The sequence below is a fragment of the Limanda limanda genome, chromosome 22 (genome assembly GCF_963576545.1).
Source record: "Limanda limanda chromosome 22, fLimLim1.1, whole genome shotgun sequence".
In the NCBI taxonomy this organism is placed as follows: Eukaryota; Metazoa; Chordata; class Actinopteri; order Pleuronectiformes; family Pleuronectidae; genus Limanda; species Limanda limanda.
Window position 1 is genome coordinate 14,025,386 of NC_083657.1, and position 18,314 is coordinate 14,043,699.

General features: G+C 44.0%; 1 protein-coding gene across 2 annotated transcripts; it reads right to left on the reverse strand.

The window, feature by feature from the left end:
• Positions 1-117: 117 nt before the first annotated feature.
• On the reverse strand, positions 118-8,165 carry alpk1 (alpha-kinase 1). 2 transcript variants are annotated; one of them, XM_061066365.1, is made up of 15 exons: positions 8,108-8,165; positions 7,952-8,011; positions 7,461-7,698; positions 6,643-6,797; positions 6,363-6,561; positions 6,043-6,102; positions 5,859-5,945; positions 5,705-5,781; positions 5,494-5,589; positions 5,301-5,405; positions 3,350-5,138; positions 2,533-2,680; positions 2,288-2,450; positions 1,625-1,811; positions 118-1,428 (listed from the first exon to the last, which is right to left on the reverse strand). In XM_061066365.1, the coding sequence occupies exons 3-15, from the start codon at positions 7,582-7,584 to the stop codon at positions 1,226-1,228; spliced, it is 3,393 nt and encodes a 1,130-aa protein (XP_060922348.1). In that variant the 5' UTR covers positions 7,585-7,698; positions 7,952-8,011; positions 8,108-8,165; the 3' UTR covers positions 118-1,225. The 2 variants fall into 2 exon arrangements, with proteins under 2 accessions (XP_060922348.1, XP_060922347.1); XM_061066364.1 differs by having other exon boundaries at positions 7,952-8,151.
• Between the last annotated feature and the right edge of the window lie 10,149 nt (positions 8,166-18,314).

An 18,314-nucleotide genomic window follows, 5' to 3' on the forward strand; every position in this document is an offset into this window, starting at 1 on the left:
TGGAGTGGAGAAGAGGTGCGTGTGTTTGCTAACAGCCCTGTGAATGACATCACAGTCATATGATCTGAAGGTGTGTGTGACTGCACTCGTGACACTGGAGCACCTGCATGTCGGTGAATTACTTTATTGAACAAAGGCTATATTGCTTTTGACTCGCACAGAAACATGTTGAGGTCACAGACTGTTTGTTATTGTGTAATTTTATGAGTTTGATTAAAAAGGAGATAAAATGATTATTATCATTATAAGCAGAAAGTAGAACACTGGTGACATTGAATGTTTGTCAGTCACAAATAAATCTTTAACAATATCAATCTTATCTGACCTACAAGCCCACACCAGTCACCTGACTGACTGAACTACACTGATTTAAGTAGCACAGGTCATTTCATTCTCATCATGTACAGTGTCTTTCACCAAATCACAAACCCATTATATTTGAATAAAGAACACTGTCTTTTTGTTTTACATTTGCCACTTGTTTACACTTACATATGATGTATGTTTACAAGTTATGACCAATGACTGCAGGGTTATTTATTTACCTTCAAAACATAGTGCTGAGATGTCAAGTGAGTCACTGTGTCAGGTGACTCCTACTGTTAGTCCAGTTAGACAGCAATCCAATAACATACAGTAACAGCAAAATATACAAAAATACATTTACAAAAACAAACCAACAGAAGAATTTTATTTGATTTCAGTTGTGTTTTTTTTTATGATATACAGCTGGGTGCAGGTGAGGCTGTATCTGGAACTTTAAAAAAAAAATGTATAGGATAATTTAAAATGACTATATGACTGTGCAATCTTTCTTTCACTTTACTCTCCATGCCTTAGTCCTACAGAGTAAAATTTTTTTCTAATGAAGTTTTGTGAAGTACAAAACTTTATTTGCTGTGTCATGTCTCGTGAACAGAGAGTAAATATTCAAACAGAAGTAATATACATTTTGAAGCTTTAGCACAAAATGTTGCATTTTCATACAACAACCCTGACAAGTAACTATATGAACTTTATCTATATATACTATATTCTCTTATAAAAGTTTAGTTGAAATGAATTGAATAGTTGGGGAAATGTTGCTGAAAAATACCATACACTGTGCAAATCTTTAAAATTGCATGAAATATATTATACTCTTATTTTATTTAAAAGCTGAAACATAATCTTTTCACTTAACTGGAGAATCAAACTTTACAATATGTGTCACTTCTCAATGTTTCTAGGTGGGAACATGGGGCTGTCCGACCACTGGAGCTAGTTGAAGCAGCTGGCAGATGCAATTACACTCGGGTCCGTGTTGCTCTTCCAGGAAGTACCTGAGGCCTCTGGCAGCAAAGTTGGAGGGGCCCCGAGGGGTCCTGGTGGAGTGGATCTGGGGGTCAGTGAGGTAGGTAAGCCCTTTGCCATTGGCTGTCACCCATCCTGTGAAAAAGAAAAAGATGGAAGACTGTAACATCTTTTCAAAGTGACAAGAATGCACAGGCTGTGGGGAATCATCAAACACACTGGTGCACACACACACACTGGTGCACACACACACACACACACACACACACACACACACACACACACACACACACACACACACACACACACACACACACACACACACACACACCTTGCAGGTCTACAACAACTTCCTGGTAGTCAGAGAATATGTAGGTAAAGTGTCCAAAGGCAAGGCCATATTCTGTGGCCTGGAAACTCTTGTCCTTCTTTCCCGTGTTGTTGGTCAGTTTGACAAAGTCTCCGAGCATGTAGGGCTCTACTGACACACACCCCACGATCTCATCGCCATCCAAAATCTATTCACAAGAGAAAAAGGCTGAGTTCCATTATGAAATGTACACACAATTACAGTCATATTTATTTGTACTATAACAGTAATATGAAGTAGAAACAAAAGGAAACTGTTCTGTCAACACCCTGAAGTTGAACTATTTAGACTTTATACTAAGAACTAGTATTCATGCTAAAATGGTAAATGAATGAAGGACATAAATTGTTTTATTTGGTCTGATTCGATCTGATGGGGAGACACAATATCACTAAGCAAATGTTTATATCACTACGCCAATGGGGTATTATAAAGTCTATAATTACAACATATTATATTACCTTCTATATTAACAGCAGTAAACTGAAGGGTTAGTGTTATAAATGTGTAAGGGATCCTATTAAAGTAATATTGTGTGAATAAGGTTAATTTAATATGAGTGTATCTGCTATTTCTCCTCCTCCTCATCATCATCTGTTTGGAATCTTCGTTATTTGGCCTCACCAACAGTGCTTCTGAGGGAATGAAGTAGATCTGAGCCATGACATCTCTGTCGTAGAGACTCTTGTTGAATTCTGTCACATAGTACTGGGCCGTCATCTGCCTCTCCACATCTCTCAGGTGAAACTGGATTTGCTTCGGCTTCAGGTAGTCCTTCCCGACGTAACTACAGACATTAACACACAGACAGAATGAGACTTAAAGTCCTGTCACAGTCTGGTTGTGTGTAGAATGTGCAGCATGCGTACCTGCTTAACCTTTCCTCTTGGTGTAAAAACTGCACCCATATTGCTGCTCTCTGCTTGCCCTTCATCCCCATTGGCTCTCCGATGTAAACACAGGTCTCCCTTGCCGTCCACAGTCCTTGTGCTTTGGAGAACTTCAAATGTAGAGCACCTAGTGGTTTTGGATATTCAGAGACCATTACAACCCAAGTTTTATGTATTGTTAAGACACAGCTGGGTTTTTACACTACTTGCAGACTACCCCACTGTTTGTGTGGTTTTGATGCAAAGGCTTCTCAACTGGGACCAGAGCAATTTTGGACAAATGTACAGGTCTTACTTTCTTAATTAAGCATGTTATCATGCTACTATTGCCACTACTACAAAACAAAGCATTTGAAAGATACATATTCAAAACTGAACATGTCCACCAAGGTTATTACAATTCAACCTAAGGGGGACACGAATGACAGTAACTAATGTCATGTCACTTGATCAGATATTTCAAATATTAAAAAAACATTATTTAACTAAAAGTAAAGTCAGTGATTACCAAAGACCATTAATCCTTTTGTACTGAAATAATAAACCAGGCAGATGTATATTTTACAGAATGAGTGAAAACTTTGATCAGCTAGTGGAGTTAAATGAATAACAAGGGGATCACAATTACAAGTCATTACAATTTCATATTTTGGGCACCATGAATGTCAACACACTTTATGCTTTGAGGATCATGAATGTATATATTTCAGCCTGGACCCATGTGGAGGTCCAACTGACCCAACACTGCCAGCCTTCAAGCCATACCTAACATATTTAAATAGGACTTCATACTTACTGTAGACGGCTCTGTGTTCTTTAAGCTTGAATTGTGTCTCGTCACTGTGCAGCCTCTTCATCAGACAATCGTGGCAAACACCCGCCAGTAGGGCTTGGTAATCCGTCTGTGACAGCAAATATGGTCTCTCAGGGACAACACCACCTGCTGTGCTCTGATTTTGGCAGGTGTAACACAAGGGGCTCTGAGGAACATTCACTTTTTCTGTCGAAGAGACTTCATTCATCTCTACCATGTCAAATGAACTATCCATGGAAGGTTCAGTAGAGGCACACTGGGAGAGGTTTGGGTGCGGGTTTGCTAAAGAGCTCTTGGTAGCAGGTTTTACAGATACAGAGTCAGTTTCAGTGTCCATATTTGGGTCAACATTAATTTCCACGTTTTGTGGCCTGGACAAAACTCTGGATTCCCTTCTAGATATATGTTCCTTGTTCGTGGGAATTTGGCCTGAATCAGTGGTCTCAGAATCAAGTGTTTCTAAGAGGAAGAAGCTCCCGTCAGACTCAGATGACTTGCTGGTTTGGCTGGTTCCTGCTTTTGATTGGTTAGATAGCTGTGGTCTTCTGTTTGTGGGCGAGGTAAAGTCTGTGGAAATTTGCTCCCATGATGATTGGGAACTGAAACTGTCACCGAGCGAGCTGGAGGAGGTTATGAGAGTTATCTGGGACAAAGATTGTGGTTCTCCATCAGCTAGGAATGTTTTTTGCACTACACCAGCAGCATCAATCATCCAATCCTCCTCAGTGGCCAGTGTCTCTATTCCAGCTTGGATCTCTTCAAACTTTTCTGGATCACTACTCACATTGGAGGAGGAAGTGGCAGGTGTTGCCAGTCTTGGGACTGTATTGGAATTAACAGTAGAGCTTGAGACATGCAAGTCTCGCTTCATGTTTTTGTCAGGTAACAGGAGCAAGCTGTCGTCAACCTCAGTGGTCGGACAGTTCTGCTTCCTACCATCTGCTCCCGCTTCTGTGGCACTACTTCCTACTCCACTGCTGCTGGGCCAAGAAGACCCTGAACCACTCAAGGAGAAGTTCTGCCATGATGAGCCAAGTTCATCTGTGCTTCCTTGAGTGGTACTCTGGTCAGGGTGTTGAGGTGGATGCCCAGCAGATGAATCTGAACCTCTCAGATGTGGCTCCTCTCCTTGTGGTGTACCCTTTGCCACTTTGCAGGCCTCAGTGCTACATTCTGTGTTGAGTGGGTCCATGGTTGTCCCCAGCGCAGTTATACACAGCCTCGCCCCATCTAGCTCCTCTTTAGTTCCCTTACATTTGGAGTCGGTTGTCTCGCAGAGCGTTGCATGATACTTCTGGAATCTATGCATCAATTTAGAGAATTCGGCCAGACTAAAATTTACTGATGTGTCTGCGATGTTTCTGTAGCTGTCGGGAATAAAAGACCCCCTGTCTGAATTAAAGAAAGGCTCCACTCGCAGCAGAAGCTTGACTTGGGTGACCAGCTGCATGATCTCAGCACAGAGGCTATCCTTGTCTTGGCTATCTGCATGACAGTAATCATAGAAATTTGCTAAAGCTTTATGGCAAGCTTGTGTCACCTGCGTTACAACCTCCTGAGGAGTGCCAAGCCATTTGTGAGTGACAGTAAGGGAAAAGGCAGCCTTGAGGAAGGTGTGAAGCTCCTGCTTGCTGGTGACCTGCTTGCCCTCTGTATCGGTGAGTAGGCCGATGGAAAATGCCTCTCTGGCCTGCTGGAGGAAAGACTCTCTTTGTGATTTGGGGCACTCCACTGAGAAACTGTATGATAGCAAGCAGGTCCCTTGAGTTACCTAAAGAAAAAGAAAAGAGTCTGTCAATAGAAATTCCTATTGGAATAATTCCTTTTGCTTTACCGTTAGCTACCATGTCTGTTTTGTGATAAAAAGGAATTTATTAATTTCTGTCAATTGCAGGTATTCATGACTCAGTGCCCAGTCAGGTGAATGGCTTACCACATTCGTCAATACATACAGTGACGTGTACTGGCTGTATACCACGGCCATCTTCGCTGCCTGGGCTGCTGAAAGAAGACGATGACTCACATCTCCAAGTAAGGACTGAGGCAAAAACAACAGAACAACAAATTTATAAACCAATTTATAAAAAAGCCAATGGTATGAAAGAAATGATGGCGGTAAGACTTACCAATTCTATATTTTGATTAGTCCTAAAAGTACGAAAGTCCTCATCATTCATTGACACCAGTATGTTTGCCAGTAAGCCTAGAGAAGTTCCAATGCCCTATAAAATAAACAGACATGCAGAGCAAAGGTTTACAACCTTGTGCAAACTGGGTCACGCAGGCTCACAAACTTATAATTTGCTGTGCCCTTGTACTGTGGTGTTTCTAGGGTACCTTTTTATCAGGTTGAGGAAGTGAATAGTAGCCGACCAGCGAGGCCCAGATTAACTCTGCAGCCTCAAGCCACAGGCCTGAAACAGAGCAGTGAAGAAGGTGTGAAAATATAGAGCTGTCAGTGTTCTCTCTTTTACTCAAAAAATGATCTTACCCAGCTTTTGCAAAATCATTCCACGCACTTGAACACTAACAGCCTGAACAAGAGTCCTGTCACTTTCAGTGTGGTACACCCAACAACCTGTAAATTAGAGATTAATGTTCTTTTTATTTATCTATATACCATACAGTATAAACTGCCAATGAAGGCAATTAAAATGACATAGGAAGGACTTTACCTGTGGCCCCGCAGTTGTTTATAAGGCTGCTCAGGATGTACTCTGCCTTCTGCAGTTTGCCTGAAGGGAGGATGATGATAATGTTCACATTTATCCAACCCTGCATAATAAAAGCATAGAGCTTATATCTCTTTAATAAAAAGGTGTTATAATTACAAGGTATTGAAAGCCTTTTCACGTCCATGTTCAATGTTATGCATTTAAATCAACCAGTAGGATTTCTCAAATCTGTCATTACATTGATGGATAACTAGTTACTCATCCACTCATCCAATAGAAAAGTATTTTTAACCCCACCCTTCCACCACACTGTACCATACCAGAGTTGAGGTAGACCCTAGCCTGTCGTATGACCAGCTGGGGCGCCACCGGTGTGTCAGGTCGGCACCTGTGGAGCAGTTTAGTGATTTTCAGCAGCCGGGTGGACTCGTCTGTCCAGTAGAGGTAACGGTCCACCAAGAAGACTACTGCCAGTGCAGTGCTCGCTTCCCGAGCCACAATGGAAGCCTTTAAAACCGCCTGGCCACAAAATGAACATACGTGAGTTGTTTTCACGACAAGAAAACAAGAGTAGTTACTTTTTATCTGGGTGATTATTACCAGTAGCTGAGGTAGGTGCTTGCTGATTAGGTCACTGAGGTTGGTTTTGTCACTTGCACTGACTGAGTGCTTGTACTGCCACTTCTCCGGCACGAAGGGCCACTTCATGTCCATGGCCTCCTGCAGGAGAGAGGCCAGTCCTGCAGACAGCGAGTCTACAGAAAATAAGAGCGGGGGCACGTTTTTAGCTGCAACAAAACTGTGTGGGAGTGCAGAGATAAAAGACTTAAAATATCTTTAAATCCCAAGCACGTACAAAATGGTAGAATACAAATAATATAAGCCGTACCAGAAAGCTTTGTAAGTTTGGCAATTCATACAGGAAAAACTGGAGAGACTACTGGTGAGGAAATTTTGTTTTTGCTCCAACCGTATCTTGCTACACGTTGCTTTCGGTATTTTCTGTGGTATAATTGCTTCAATGTTATTTCAGGATCAAAATACTCAGAACAATGTAGTATTTTATTTGTTGTTCAGCTGTCTTCACGTTCCTTTGCTGGACACATACTATAAGTGGGCAGTGGGACTGCATAGGGACTGGGATAAACTGGGTTGAGAAGAAAGCTTACAGTGAACACTGTCCCAGTTTGTGCCACTGCAGAGCTAAACAAAAGGAAATCCCCTCCAATCCATGCCAGCTGCATGTTGGATTCTTTGAGCACTTGCAGAGAAAACCTTTGTCTTGAATTCCCAACACAAACTGTGTGTGTGGAGCAGCTCATGTCGGCGTTATTCCACCACACCAATACTAAATCCCAATCTGACTTTCTCCTACAGTCAAGTGAAGATTGACACCACAGCCCCCTCTAGTGTCTGACCTGTGCAGCTGCGGTGGTTCAGCCTCTCGGCCTCAGTGGGCTGGCTGGACCTTTGAGCCGCCGCTGCTGCTGCTGCTGCTCCGAGGCACTCCTCCAGTAAACCCCCCACCTCCTCACTGTCCATTGTGGCAAACGGATGTCCCAGCTGTTGCCTGTCATAAGAAAGATCTCCTCCTCTCTTGGTCTCCCCACCTCTGCCCCTGAACTACAGAGACTGGAGAAGGGAACGGCCACACTGCTGTGGAGAAAGGATTTTATGACATTTAGTAAATCATTTGTTGTGACTTGTACTTTCAACTGTCAATAATTTTGAGACGTATGTATGGTGCAAATAACAAAACACAACAACAATTCTCAAGACACTCTGGCGAATAAAAAAAGATAACAGGAGATCACAGAACTTCTTCTTCTTCTGCTGTGTTTTCTTATTCGAACCCCCAGTGGCTCAACCACTAAGATAAGTGGTCTAAAAAGTCTAAAAATTAACTTACGGTCACTTCAGGTTCTTCTTCTTCTTTTTGTTCCTGGAAGGGCAGGACTATAAATGCTGCCTTCAAGTGTTGTCGTAAATATCGCAATTAGAATAGGACACAATATATATATATTTGGAGATTGGTGGCTTGATTTAAAAACGGAATAAAAAGTACCCGTGACAACCAATCGAGACGAACTGCACGTTTCCTCTCACCGCTGCATGAGTTTCACTTTGTCCAGAGACACAAAAAGACGTACTATATCATTTAGTTTCTATTTCACTTTTTGACTGACCTATCACCATGTGCCTTTACATGGAGCTCTTTGCATACGTTGAAGTTCAATTATATCATATATTATAAATTAATATCAGCAATCAATAATCTGAATAATCCATTTTCTGTACTTTGTATAGATTCACAAATAAATAAACACACAATTGTTCTCTCCCCATTAACTCATTGCAGCAACACTTTGATTCCTATTTAAAAAATGCATTCTTCTGTGTCATCCTGGCTTTTATTATCATTGTTAGAATACTGGTACGGATTGTGCACTGCACTGACATGGTGTGTGTGTGTGTAGTTGGTGCGGAGCTGCGTGTGCACAAGCAGCATGTGCACGGACCGTGGTGCTGCTGCGTTCCCACCGACAGGAGGGACTGTGGCTCTGCAGTGTGGTGGCGAGGGCGCACAGCTGGAACATCCACACAGGGGCTGGCACCAGATGCTCCGACGCACGGCCGCATCCACAACTTGGCTCCGTGCGCGCCAGGAGGAGAGGAGGCGACCGCGTTGTAGGGTTAATGTGCCGTGAAGAAAACCAGCAACCGCATAGCACAGAGCCAGGGGAGCAGGAACCAGGGGGCAGCTGTTCTCCGATGAGGTCCGGTGGGTTTCCTGTCATCGCCTCTTCGCTCGGAACCGCAGGACCCGGTGCTGCCACTTGGTGAACCACAGAGTTCGGCGGTGCCGGTGATGTAACGGTCTTCTCCTCAGCGCGCACTCCTCAACTCTTCATCACTGTAGCCTCTCCTCTCAGAGCATTGGGCCCCTCAAACTCTGAAGGTAAGCCTTGTGCCAGAACTTGCATGTTGGAGGCAGTTTTGGCTTATTTGGACCTTTTTACGCACGGCGGGTCTCAGATTTGATACTTTGGATGTGTTTATTTGAGGCATTACCTGCCTGTTTAATTTCAAAGAAATGTCATCACTTTGTCAGTTGACGTTGCCGTAATCGGTGCACCGCTGTATCGCAATAGGATCAGGCGTGGACATGCCCGCTGGCACCACAGCAGCCCCAAGAATGTTATGTTGACTCATTAGGGATGCGGATCTTTGTACTTAGCGTTGGAAGCACTACTCGCAGCTGTTGCAGAGTTGAAGAAGGCATGGGTTGCACCATACTGCTGGCAGATATATTTACTAGTGGAACAATGACAATGAGTGTACCATTTATAGAGCAGGATGGCAACACTAGTTCATTGTTGTGAAGACAGGCTCCCAGTTCATAAACAGTCTAACGACTTGGTGGCTGTGGAGAAGAGTGCATGGGAGAGTGCAACAGCTTTATTTATAGGCCACACACTCCAAATAGAATTACCATAATATGATATTCAGGTGCTTAGAGCTGCTACAGCACTGATGGCACTGCCTCTTGGTGATCAGGAGGAGCATCAGGGAGCAGAGGAGGATGGAGGGATGCCTACTCCTAAACTTAGACCCAGGGAGTGGCAGGGTGTTCATCCTGCTTTGACCAGCTTGAGAATGATGGTATAAAAAAGTCTGTGTCGATATCCAAAAGTTATGGCTTAAGCCCGTGTGGGAGGAGGGAGGATGCTGGAGGTCGATGCTGAACCATTTACCTTTCGGAGCTTTGCTGAGGTGACAATCAAGCTGTGCTCACACTGACTTTCAGGCAGCTCTGTTTATAACCAATGAACACTTCTGTGCTGAGATAATCTCCCAAGGCCACATCCCAGTGTATTGTGATTCGGATCTAAGCAAGTGAAAGACTATAGCTGCTCACTTTATTCTCTTTCAGCCAGCCTCCTCGAGTGTATGTTGTGCTTTACAGGCCGCAGCTGTCTCACTGTCATGATTTAAGGTGATTTCCTCTCACCACCCTCAGATCAGTGAGGTTTAAGAGGCATCTGAGTATGTCGCGGCTGCTGATTATTCACTCTGCAGCTCCTCTGCCGACTTCACTCCTGCTTCACTGAGTCAGGCTTTGGTGTCAGAGCAGCCACATTTGACTTGTGAGCTGCGACTCGCTGCCTCTCTGGAAAAGCCTTTGCAGCTGCTGGAGAGAGAGAAGTCACTTCAGTGCTAGTGCAATTGGCATTCGGTGTCACTGATGGACTGTTCCTGCTTTGAATGCTGAACAAGCTCCCTTTGTCTAGGTCCAGATAAGCATCTAAATGCAAATGGGGCAGCCATCAACGTCAGACATGTGTGCAGACAAATCTGTCTCCGAAGCATAAATCAATAAAGCAGTTAGTCTGAAATCAGGAATTTTTTCTCGTGCTGACTCATTTGATCTTCAGGTACCTCAAATTGAACCGTGGCCTCTGTGGCCTTCATGTAGCCAACAAGTGAAGTGGAGCTTTACTTGAATGATATAGAGCTTTGAGAAAAAGAAGGATTCAAAGCACCTAGCAACAGATTAGTGGTAAAAATCAAGTCGAGGAGATTCTTTAAAAAGCCTCTGCATCCCCTCTCCTCCTCTCTCTCTCTCTCTCTCTCTCTCTCTATCTCTCTCTCTCTCTCTCTCTCTCTCTCTCTCTCTCTCTCTCTCTCTCTCTCTCTCTCTCTCTCTCTCTCTCTCGTCTGCTGCTGCAGTGCAATTACTTTAGTCCTCTGGAGTGGCCACCCTTGATATTTAGCACTGCCTCCAGCCGCCTCCTCCACCTCAACCTGCGGCACTGTTGCACTTATCAGGAAAGCCGGCCATAATTGGATCCATTGTGAGGGGCTGCTGCTTTATGCCGAAGCACCAAAAGCAACAAATTTGAAGGGGAGGAGGAGAGGAAGGAATAAACTATCAAGCAGAACAGAAGGACCGGAGCGAGGAAGACGAAAATCTAAAAAAAGTCGATCTACACAAAGAGGAAAATTAGGGAAAGAAGATAATAATTACAGGGAGCAGACAGGAGCAGCAGCTCAGGCATGTTCGCTGGATGTTTGCCATGATTGGGGTGTATGGTCCAATGCACTCGGCACTGTCTTTTCCCCTCTAGCTCACATTAGCCTATCCCATCTATTCCTCCAGAGGCACGTGTGCTGCACTCCTAATTGCCTGCATCATCTTTTTCACACATAACCTGCCAGGTCACATTCACACCAAGCATATTTGAAGTCGTTCATTAAAACCGCGCAGTGCTTGTTTGGCTCGTGGGCAAGTGACAACAATGGAATTCAAATAACTTTAACAAGAAAAAAAGTTTTCTACAAAATCATTTCTTACAGAGGGGTTCTAAGTGATTTAAACACCGCTAAAGAGAATTTAAAGATGCAGCTTAGGCAGAGCTGGAATCAGTTTGGTTTGGCTCCAACCAATTTAGAACAGAGGTTGTAAAACGGTGACAATTGGATGTGACATCTCTGAATGCAGACAAGGTCAAGTACATCTGTGCAAAGACCCTTAAAACTATTTGAAAAATGGCAAGAAATAGCAGGTACATTCCTCTGTCCCTCCTGTTCTCCTGTCACCTCTGCAGCGCCCATGAAATGGCACAGACCGTGTAACCCATCAGTCTGTCGGTGCACTCTGATCTGCCTCTCTTTAAAGACGGACAGGAGCTGAAAAGCAGCAGCACAGGGGGGGGAGACAGGGGAGGGAAATTGTTCGGATCTGAAGCGCTATAAATCAAACTGCAGTGGGAACTAAATCAGTCGGGGGCGAAACGCAAGGCTGGATCTGCCTGGAAGGAGGGTGCATTAAAAGTCACTGGTGCTGCATCTGAGCGAGTGATTACTGCCGGCAGTAAATTAGTGGCGATGGTGAAAGCGCAATTGCGATTAGTTTTCAGTTGACTGCACACTCGCCCCTGTGCTACAGGTGTTTGGCCCGCTTTACTTTCAGAAAGGGAATCAAAACAACAACGCCTGCGGTATCCTGCACTCGCTCTCTAACAACCAGGAGGTCATGTTTTCACCTGGGTCTGTTTCCGTTACTCAAAATGTGCTGAACCGTTTTGCTCCAATCTCAGTGGAGGGATGAAGAGGAGGCGAGGCAAAAACCCATTACATTATGAGGCAGATCATGTTATATGAATTTGAATATTTTACCTTGAAGAGGGAAGCATGTTGTCTGACACTGGTCCTGGCAGAGGCATTGTTTGTTCTAATGTTATATACTTTCCTTCTCGCCGTGTTTGCAATGTGCCCTCATATCCACTCTTTGCATGAACTCACTTAATGAATGCTGCGTTATGATGACAGGAAATTGTGGGTTTTGTGGTTCTCTGAGTGATGCGAGTTGAATTAACGGAATACAACATAAACAGGAACTAGCCAGTTCAAAATGTTCAAATGTTCAAAAGTCTGCGGGGGTAATGAAGGGCTCTGTGAATGTGCAACAGCATTTACACATACAGCATGGAGGTAGTTCAGAAGGACTGATGCATAAAAAACACCATAGAGCTCAGTGAGGCAACTCTGACAGGCAGGAGGAAATGAAGCAGATAAACACTGTGCAAAGAGCACATCTCTCACCAGATGTACAGTTTGGGCTCTGGTCTGTGAGCCACAGATATGTCTTAGAAGACATGCTGGTGTGAAAATTAAAGGACTCAGCAATGGCAGTGCATGTTTTCCTGCAGCCACACGGGGAAGGTGACAGCTGAAAAGGCTCATACTGGGAATTACTAGCAGAAACTGATTACACTAATTAGTACTAAACACAAAATTCATTAATTAGGATTGTCTATGTAGATTTAATTTCCCTTTGGTGTCTTTCATTTCATTGCTTTGAATCGACTACAATGACTTGACAAATTGACCTTCTGGGAAATATGTTGCGTTTCGTTTTGCCAGGAGAGAGATGAAGATAGATATCACTCTTATACACAAGAGCTACATGCTACATATGAGCCTATGAAGAAGAAACAGGTTTGTCAGGCAACCGGTAGGGATCATAGACTGTATAAAAGATGGGCGAAATGACTGCTTCACAAAAGTGAAGCCAAATTGTCTTGATCGCCACCTGGTGGCAGGCTGCAGAAAAGGTCACAAGTCTCACCACCTTCATGTTAGTGGATGCAGTGTAGACCAAACTAAAAAGATGGCTTCTGTCCTTTAAAGTTCTTATCACACTGATTTGTGTTAAATTAGTTATTTTATGTTTTTTCCTCAAAATGTTGCAGTATTGTGGAAGTAGAAACCAAACGGTCTCATGAATTATCCATAAATTATAAATTTTCGCAATAATCTCAAGTCTGACAATGCATCCTACTGGCAAAGGCTCAGATTTCAGAGTAGTATACTGTCATTAAATCATATTTAACCATCCTTGATGTAACTCTGTAACAACAGGAAGTGAAATTCCTGACTTCAGAGTTAGAGAACACCAGAAAGTGAGCTCTGACCGCGGGTTGTTCAGAAATGAATACTTTGGCAGTTGGTAGGAATCACGTGTGTTCACTGCAAGGGACATATTGCAAGAGATGATGTGTCAGGTTTGCTCTTTTGCACAATACGCCATGTGTCCTCATCTGTCACTCATCACACAACCAGTTATATGCGTGGGGGGGGTGGGTACGCACAAAGTGAGGAAACACTCGTATGTAGAGAAAGAAAAAGGTGAGAGAAAAACCCTGTTGAATAAAAACGACTGTGTGTTTAAAAAAAAATAGCCCACTCCGTACAAGACTATTTATACCGAGAGTACGCTTGCTACATTTCACACAGGCACACATACACGCCCTTCCGGTGTTTGTTATGAGGCAAACTTTCACATCTGGTAAAAGGACAGACGTTTGAGCAGGAAGCCTCAACACAAAGAGGCAAAAACAGAGCGACACAATGATACATTGTTGTCTTTGGGGGGTGAATGGGGCAGATATTAGGGCACATGCGATCTGCTGGCAGTTCCCCCTTGTTCTGTTTCACACATCAGACTTTTCATTTGAAGTCCGAAAGTTGAGATGTGAGATACGAGAGCAGGCCAGATGTGGAACAGGATGCGTGACTTTTTTTGGGGGGCTTCGGAGGACATAATAAAACATTCAACTCTGGCAGCTGCTGGGTCTCAGCAAGGCATTGTGAAATCTGCGTATTTGTCATCCCTGCACTTCCTTCTGTTATTTCAACATTATGAAAACTTTGCATACACCACATTAGCACGAGTGGCCCCAGCTACTTGTTGCATGTATTTTCATACCGTTTCCCATCATGTGTAACTCTCCCTGTTTCATTTCTCAGTTCTTTCTCTCAGTTCTTTCACATTTGACTGAGCTGAAGTGAGGATGTAGTACGCCCTCTTTGTGCCTCCCAGTCTCTCTCTCTCTCTCTTAATCGCCCGTTCCCCCTGTTCCTCCTCTCTTCCCACCGCCACCCACCCCTTCCCCTGAGGAGCAACTGCGGCTTCTAATCTCTGTTTGCAGCCAGTGCCCCCCCACCGATGTGGCATTCTGCATGTCCAGGGAAAAGGAAGCGTTTCCCTTCCTGCTCTCAGTACCCAGCAGTCTGTAAATAGAGCCTGCCACCAGCCGCTGTGTAGGGCCCCTCTGGTGAACTATATCTGTCACGTCATGCGGCACCTTTGCTACAACTTCCTGAAACAAAACCAGGAGGTGTTGTGCAAGAGATAATGTCAAGAAGTGGTTTTGCTGTCTTATAATTGTGGCCACATGGCCTCGCAACGACAGAGAGATATGATCAAGCTTCAGAGTCAGGATTCCTTGCCCTCACCAAAAATCTGGGGCTAAATCTTATCTAATATTTTCACTAATAATTTTATATATATAGATATATTTTGCTGCTAATCACATTGCTTTTAGTGTTTTTTGGTTTTGCATATGATAGATAGCTGTTTTACCAGTGAATGATGTGGTGAAATGGAGAAACAGCGGGGACATTTTTTCTCATAACTTCCTATGTGACAGGAAATAAAGAGGAATGTGACAAATATGTCTGAGACAAAGGCACCAACGCTGCCACTGGTGTGAGTAACTACAAAGAATGTTTTTCGAAAATAAATACCATGAATAAATAACCCATGCTGATGTCGAACAGTTATGCGTTTACCATTTACATCATCTTATTTCAACATGTTAGTATGCTAATATTTGGTCAGCGTAAAACATTTCTCTGGAGGCTTATGAGGACCGCAAAATTAGTTTTGACCCTATGGTGGCTCCAGATAAGGGGAGTGAAGGAATCGTCAACTTTATAACAATTCATCCTGAGGGGAAGATGAATAACTGCACCAGTTTTCATGCCCATCTATCTAATAGTGTTCAAAGCAATTTAGTCCAAACCGCAGCGATCCATCCACTTTTCCTCATTGGATGCATCCGAAGTCAGTCCATCACTTCAGTCAATTTAAACTGACGTGATGGACTGACCTCCCAACCCACACTGCAATCCCCACATTGTGTATGGTGTATTGGACTGCCACAAGGCTGGCAATTGAACCTTTTCACATGTTTGTGTCAGGGAATGAAAATACCCTGGGTGCATTTTTGAGTCTAACAGCTCCCCAAGGGTGAATAAATGCATCCACAGCTTTTGCCTCAGGGCCGCTGTCTGTGAAATCATCAATCAAATTTACCCAAATGTCAGTAGGGAAGGTATAAAACTAAATCAATGTCTGTATAGAGACACATACATTAGCTGCGGGTATTTACCAGCATGGCAATGAGCCCATTATGGAAATACCAATAGGAGGATGGATATCATTATCTCTGTTTGTGTGTGTGTGTGTGTGTGTGTGTGTGTGTGAGTCAGGGTCTTATCATCAATCAGTGCTTCTGTCGATTTTAAGACATGAAGGGAGGATGAAGATTTCCTGCTTATGTGTGGGCTCTGTGAGAAAACACATTTAGCATGGCCTGATGTGACTTAAACAGGGGGAAAGCATGTAAGCACCAAATGGATCAGTTCATTGGAAGGCAAAAAACACACTTTGGATAATCTTAAGTGTGGATAGTCTAATCCACTTCTTTGCATGTATACAGGAGCCTGGGGGACCCTGCATTGAACCAAACCGAGCCACTAACACCCCAAGAAACACGTTTTTCCAAGCTGCCAACAATTCTTTTAGTATCAACATTATAACCTGAGTGCAATCTGTGTATAAATATAATTATAGACGCCCTAGGAAGCGTTTGGTGAAAGCTAGTGGCATAGGGCCGTGTTGGGGGGGTTCCTGATGGCAGTGTCGTTGCAGTCTCCTGTATATTGCCCGTCATAGAGTTTCAGAGGGTTCTCACTTATTGCTGTGGTATTCAGTGGTTGTCAGGGCCCCCCCTCTCAACTCGAGGCCATGCTTTGCCTACTCTATAGCAAGCCGCTGTGAATAAATATAGTGTGTATCTAAAGAAAATTGATATTTTCAAAAGCGGAAAACACTAATTCGGTGAATCAGCCTGTGTTGCCTGTATCTGGTTAAAAGTGAGCTGTTACAAAGTGGTTTTCATGTTTTGTGGCTACAGTAGGGACAATAAAAAAAGGGCAGCAGAGAGAAGGTGTCTGTCTGTGTTAAGCCTCAGGGGCTTGACATTTTCATTGCCCACTAGACCGGCAGCGCGCCCCAGACTCCGGACGGCCAGGACTGACCAGGCACCTGTCAAACCTCCCTTTATCCCTGCTGTGCCCCATCCCACCCCCTAATCTGCCTGATCGATGGCCCCGGACCGTCGTCACCAGGCAACCGAGGATGACACCAAAGCCCTCACAGTGTGGGCCACCGAACAATCAATCCACCACTTCACAGCTTTAGAGACAGTATCTGAATTTAGGTCGTGGGTGAAATATCTGAATGGCAGAGCGTCTTGTTGATGGCCGGCCGCTCTCTAACTTCTCAGAAAAGACCCAGATAGAATTATTCCCTGGGTCGTGACAAAGAGCTCCTGTCAGCGGGATGATGAATGGTGTATTCCTCTGGATGTCAAGATGGTATCATCGTGCCGCAGTGCCAGACTAAACTAAGTTAAAAGACTCTGCTTTTGCACAGGTGGTACAGACCCCCCCCCCCTCCCCGGCATGTCATCTTTTGTGCAGTTTAATGGCCTCTGAGCGATGGAAACGCTGCGTCCTTGCATCTGTGGGGAAAGTGGGGTTTTATATCCTCAGTCGGCCGTGGAGGGCAGCCCGCCTCGACCTTAACTGTAAAACTGAAGACCTGAAACAGATGCGGATTTTGTCACGGTGTGAGATCCATTACACCTCAGTCTCTAGGTGACTCTCATCAATAAAAAAGGAGTCTGGCAATAACCGACTTCCAAGGCCACTTTTCTTCTCGGCGTATTCGTGAGAAGTGAGCCGTGGCATCTATCAATGCTGAGGACTTGATTTAGAAATACGGCTGCGCAAGGTCACACAGGTCTTGATGGTGTTTTTTTTCTTGGGAGGTTTTACAGCTCTTCTTCCTGTGTGTGTCTGTGTGTGTGTGTCTGTGTGTGTGTGCGTGTGTGTGTAAGTGTGCCTGAGACAGCTTGGGAAGCCTGCAATTGTGTGTGTCCGCCCACCACGCTGCAGCAGAGACAGCGTAGTGCCGGGCTTCATTGTGTCACGCACAATAGATACATACTCATCACAACCTTCCAACACTCTGCCACAAAACCACACCATTGAAGAGCCATTAGCAGACGAGACAGCAGCACGGATGCGCTGTAGCGGATTTTGCGTCCTAGCTTTTGTCTCTCGGTCATAACCTCAGCACTACCGTCAAGCTTATCTGCACTGAGCCATCCAGTGGCTTTTTTTTTTCTAAATCTCCTATTTTACCACCAGATCGAGCTGTAACCTACATATAAGAAAGGATTTGTGTATTTTACCTCTTCAGACGCCATAAATGCATTTAGGATTAGAGAAAAAAATGCTCATCCCTCAGGCTGATCCTACTCGTTTACCACACTTCTCGAGGTAAAAACATGCATTTGCGCACATGCGTCGTGCACAGAGGTGTGTGTGTTTGTGTGTGAAAGTGTGACTGGACACTAAGCCGTGGTTGCTATGGTTTCATGTCGTCAGGACTTAGCTCGCAATCCTCAAGAAAAATACCACTGCACATATACTTGACTGGCTGCTACAAAATAAATAAGGGAAGTAAATGTCACCGTGGGCTGCTTGTCCAAATATTATATATATAATAATATACTGATATGTATTAAATACTTATCCTTCTAATACTATCGTATTGTACAGCGCAGGCGGCA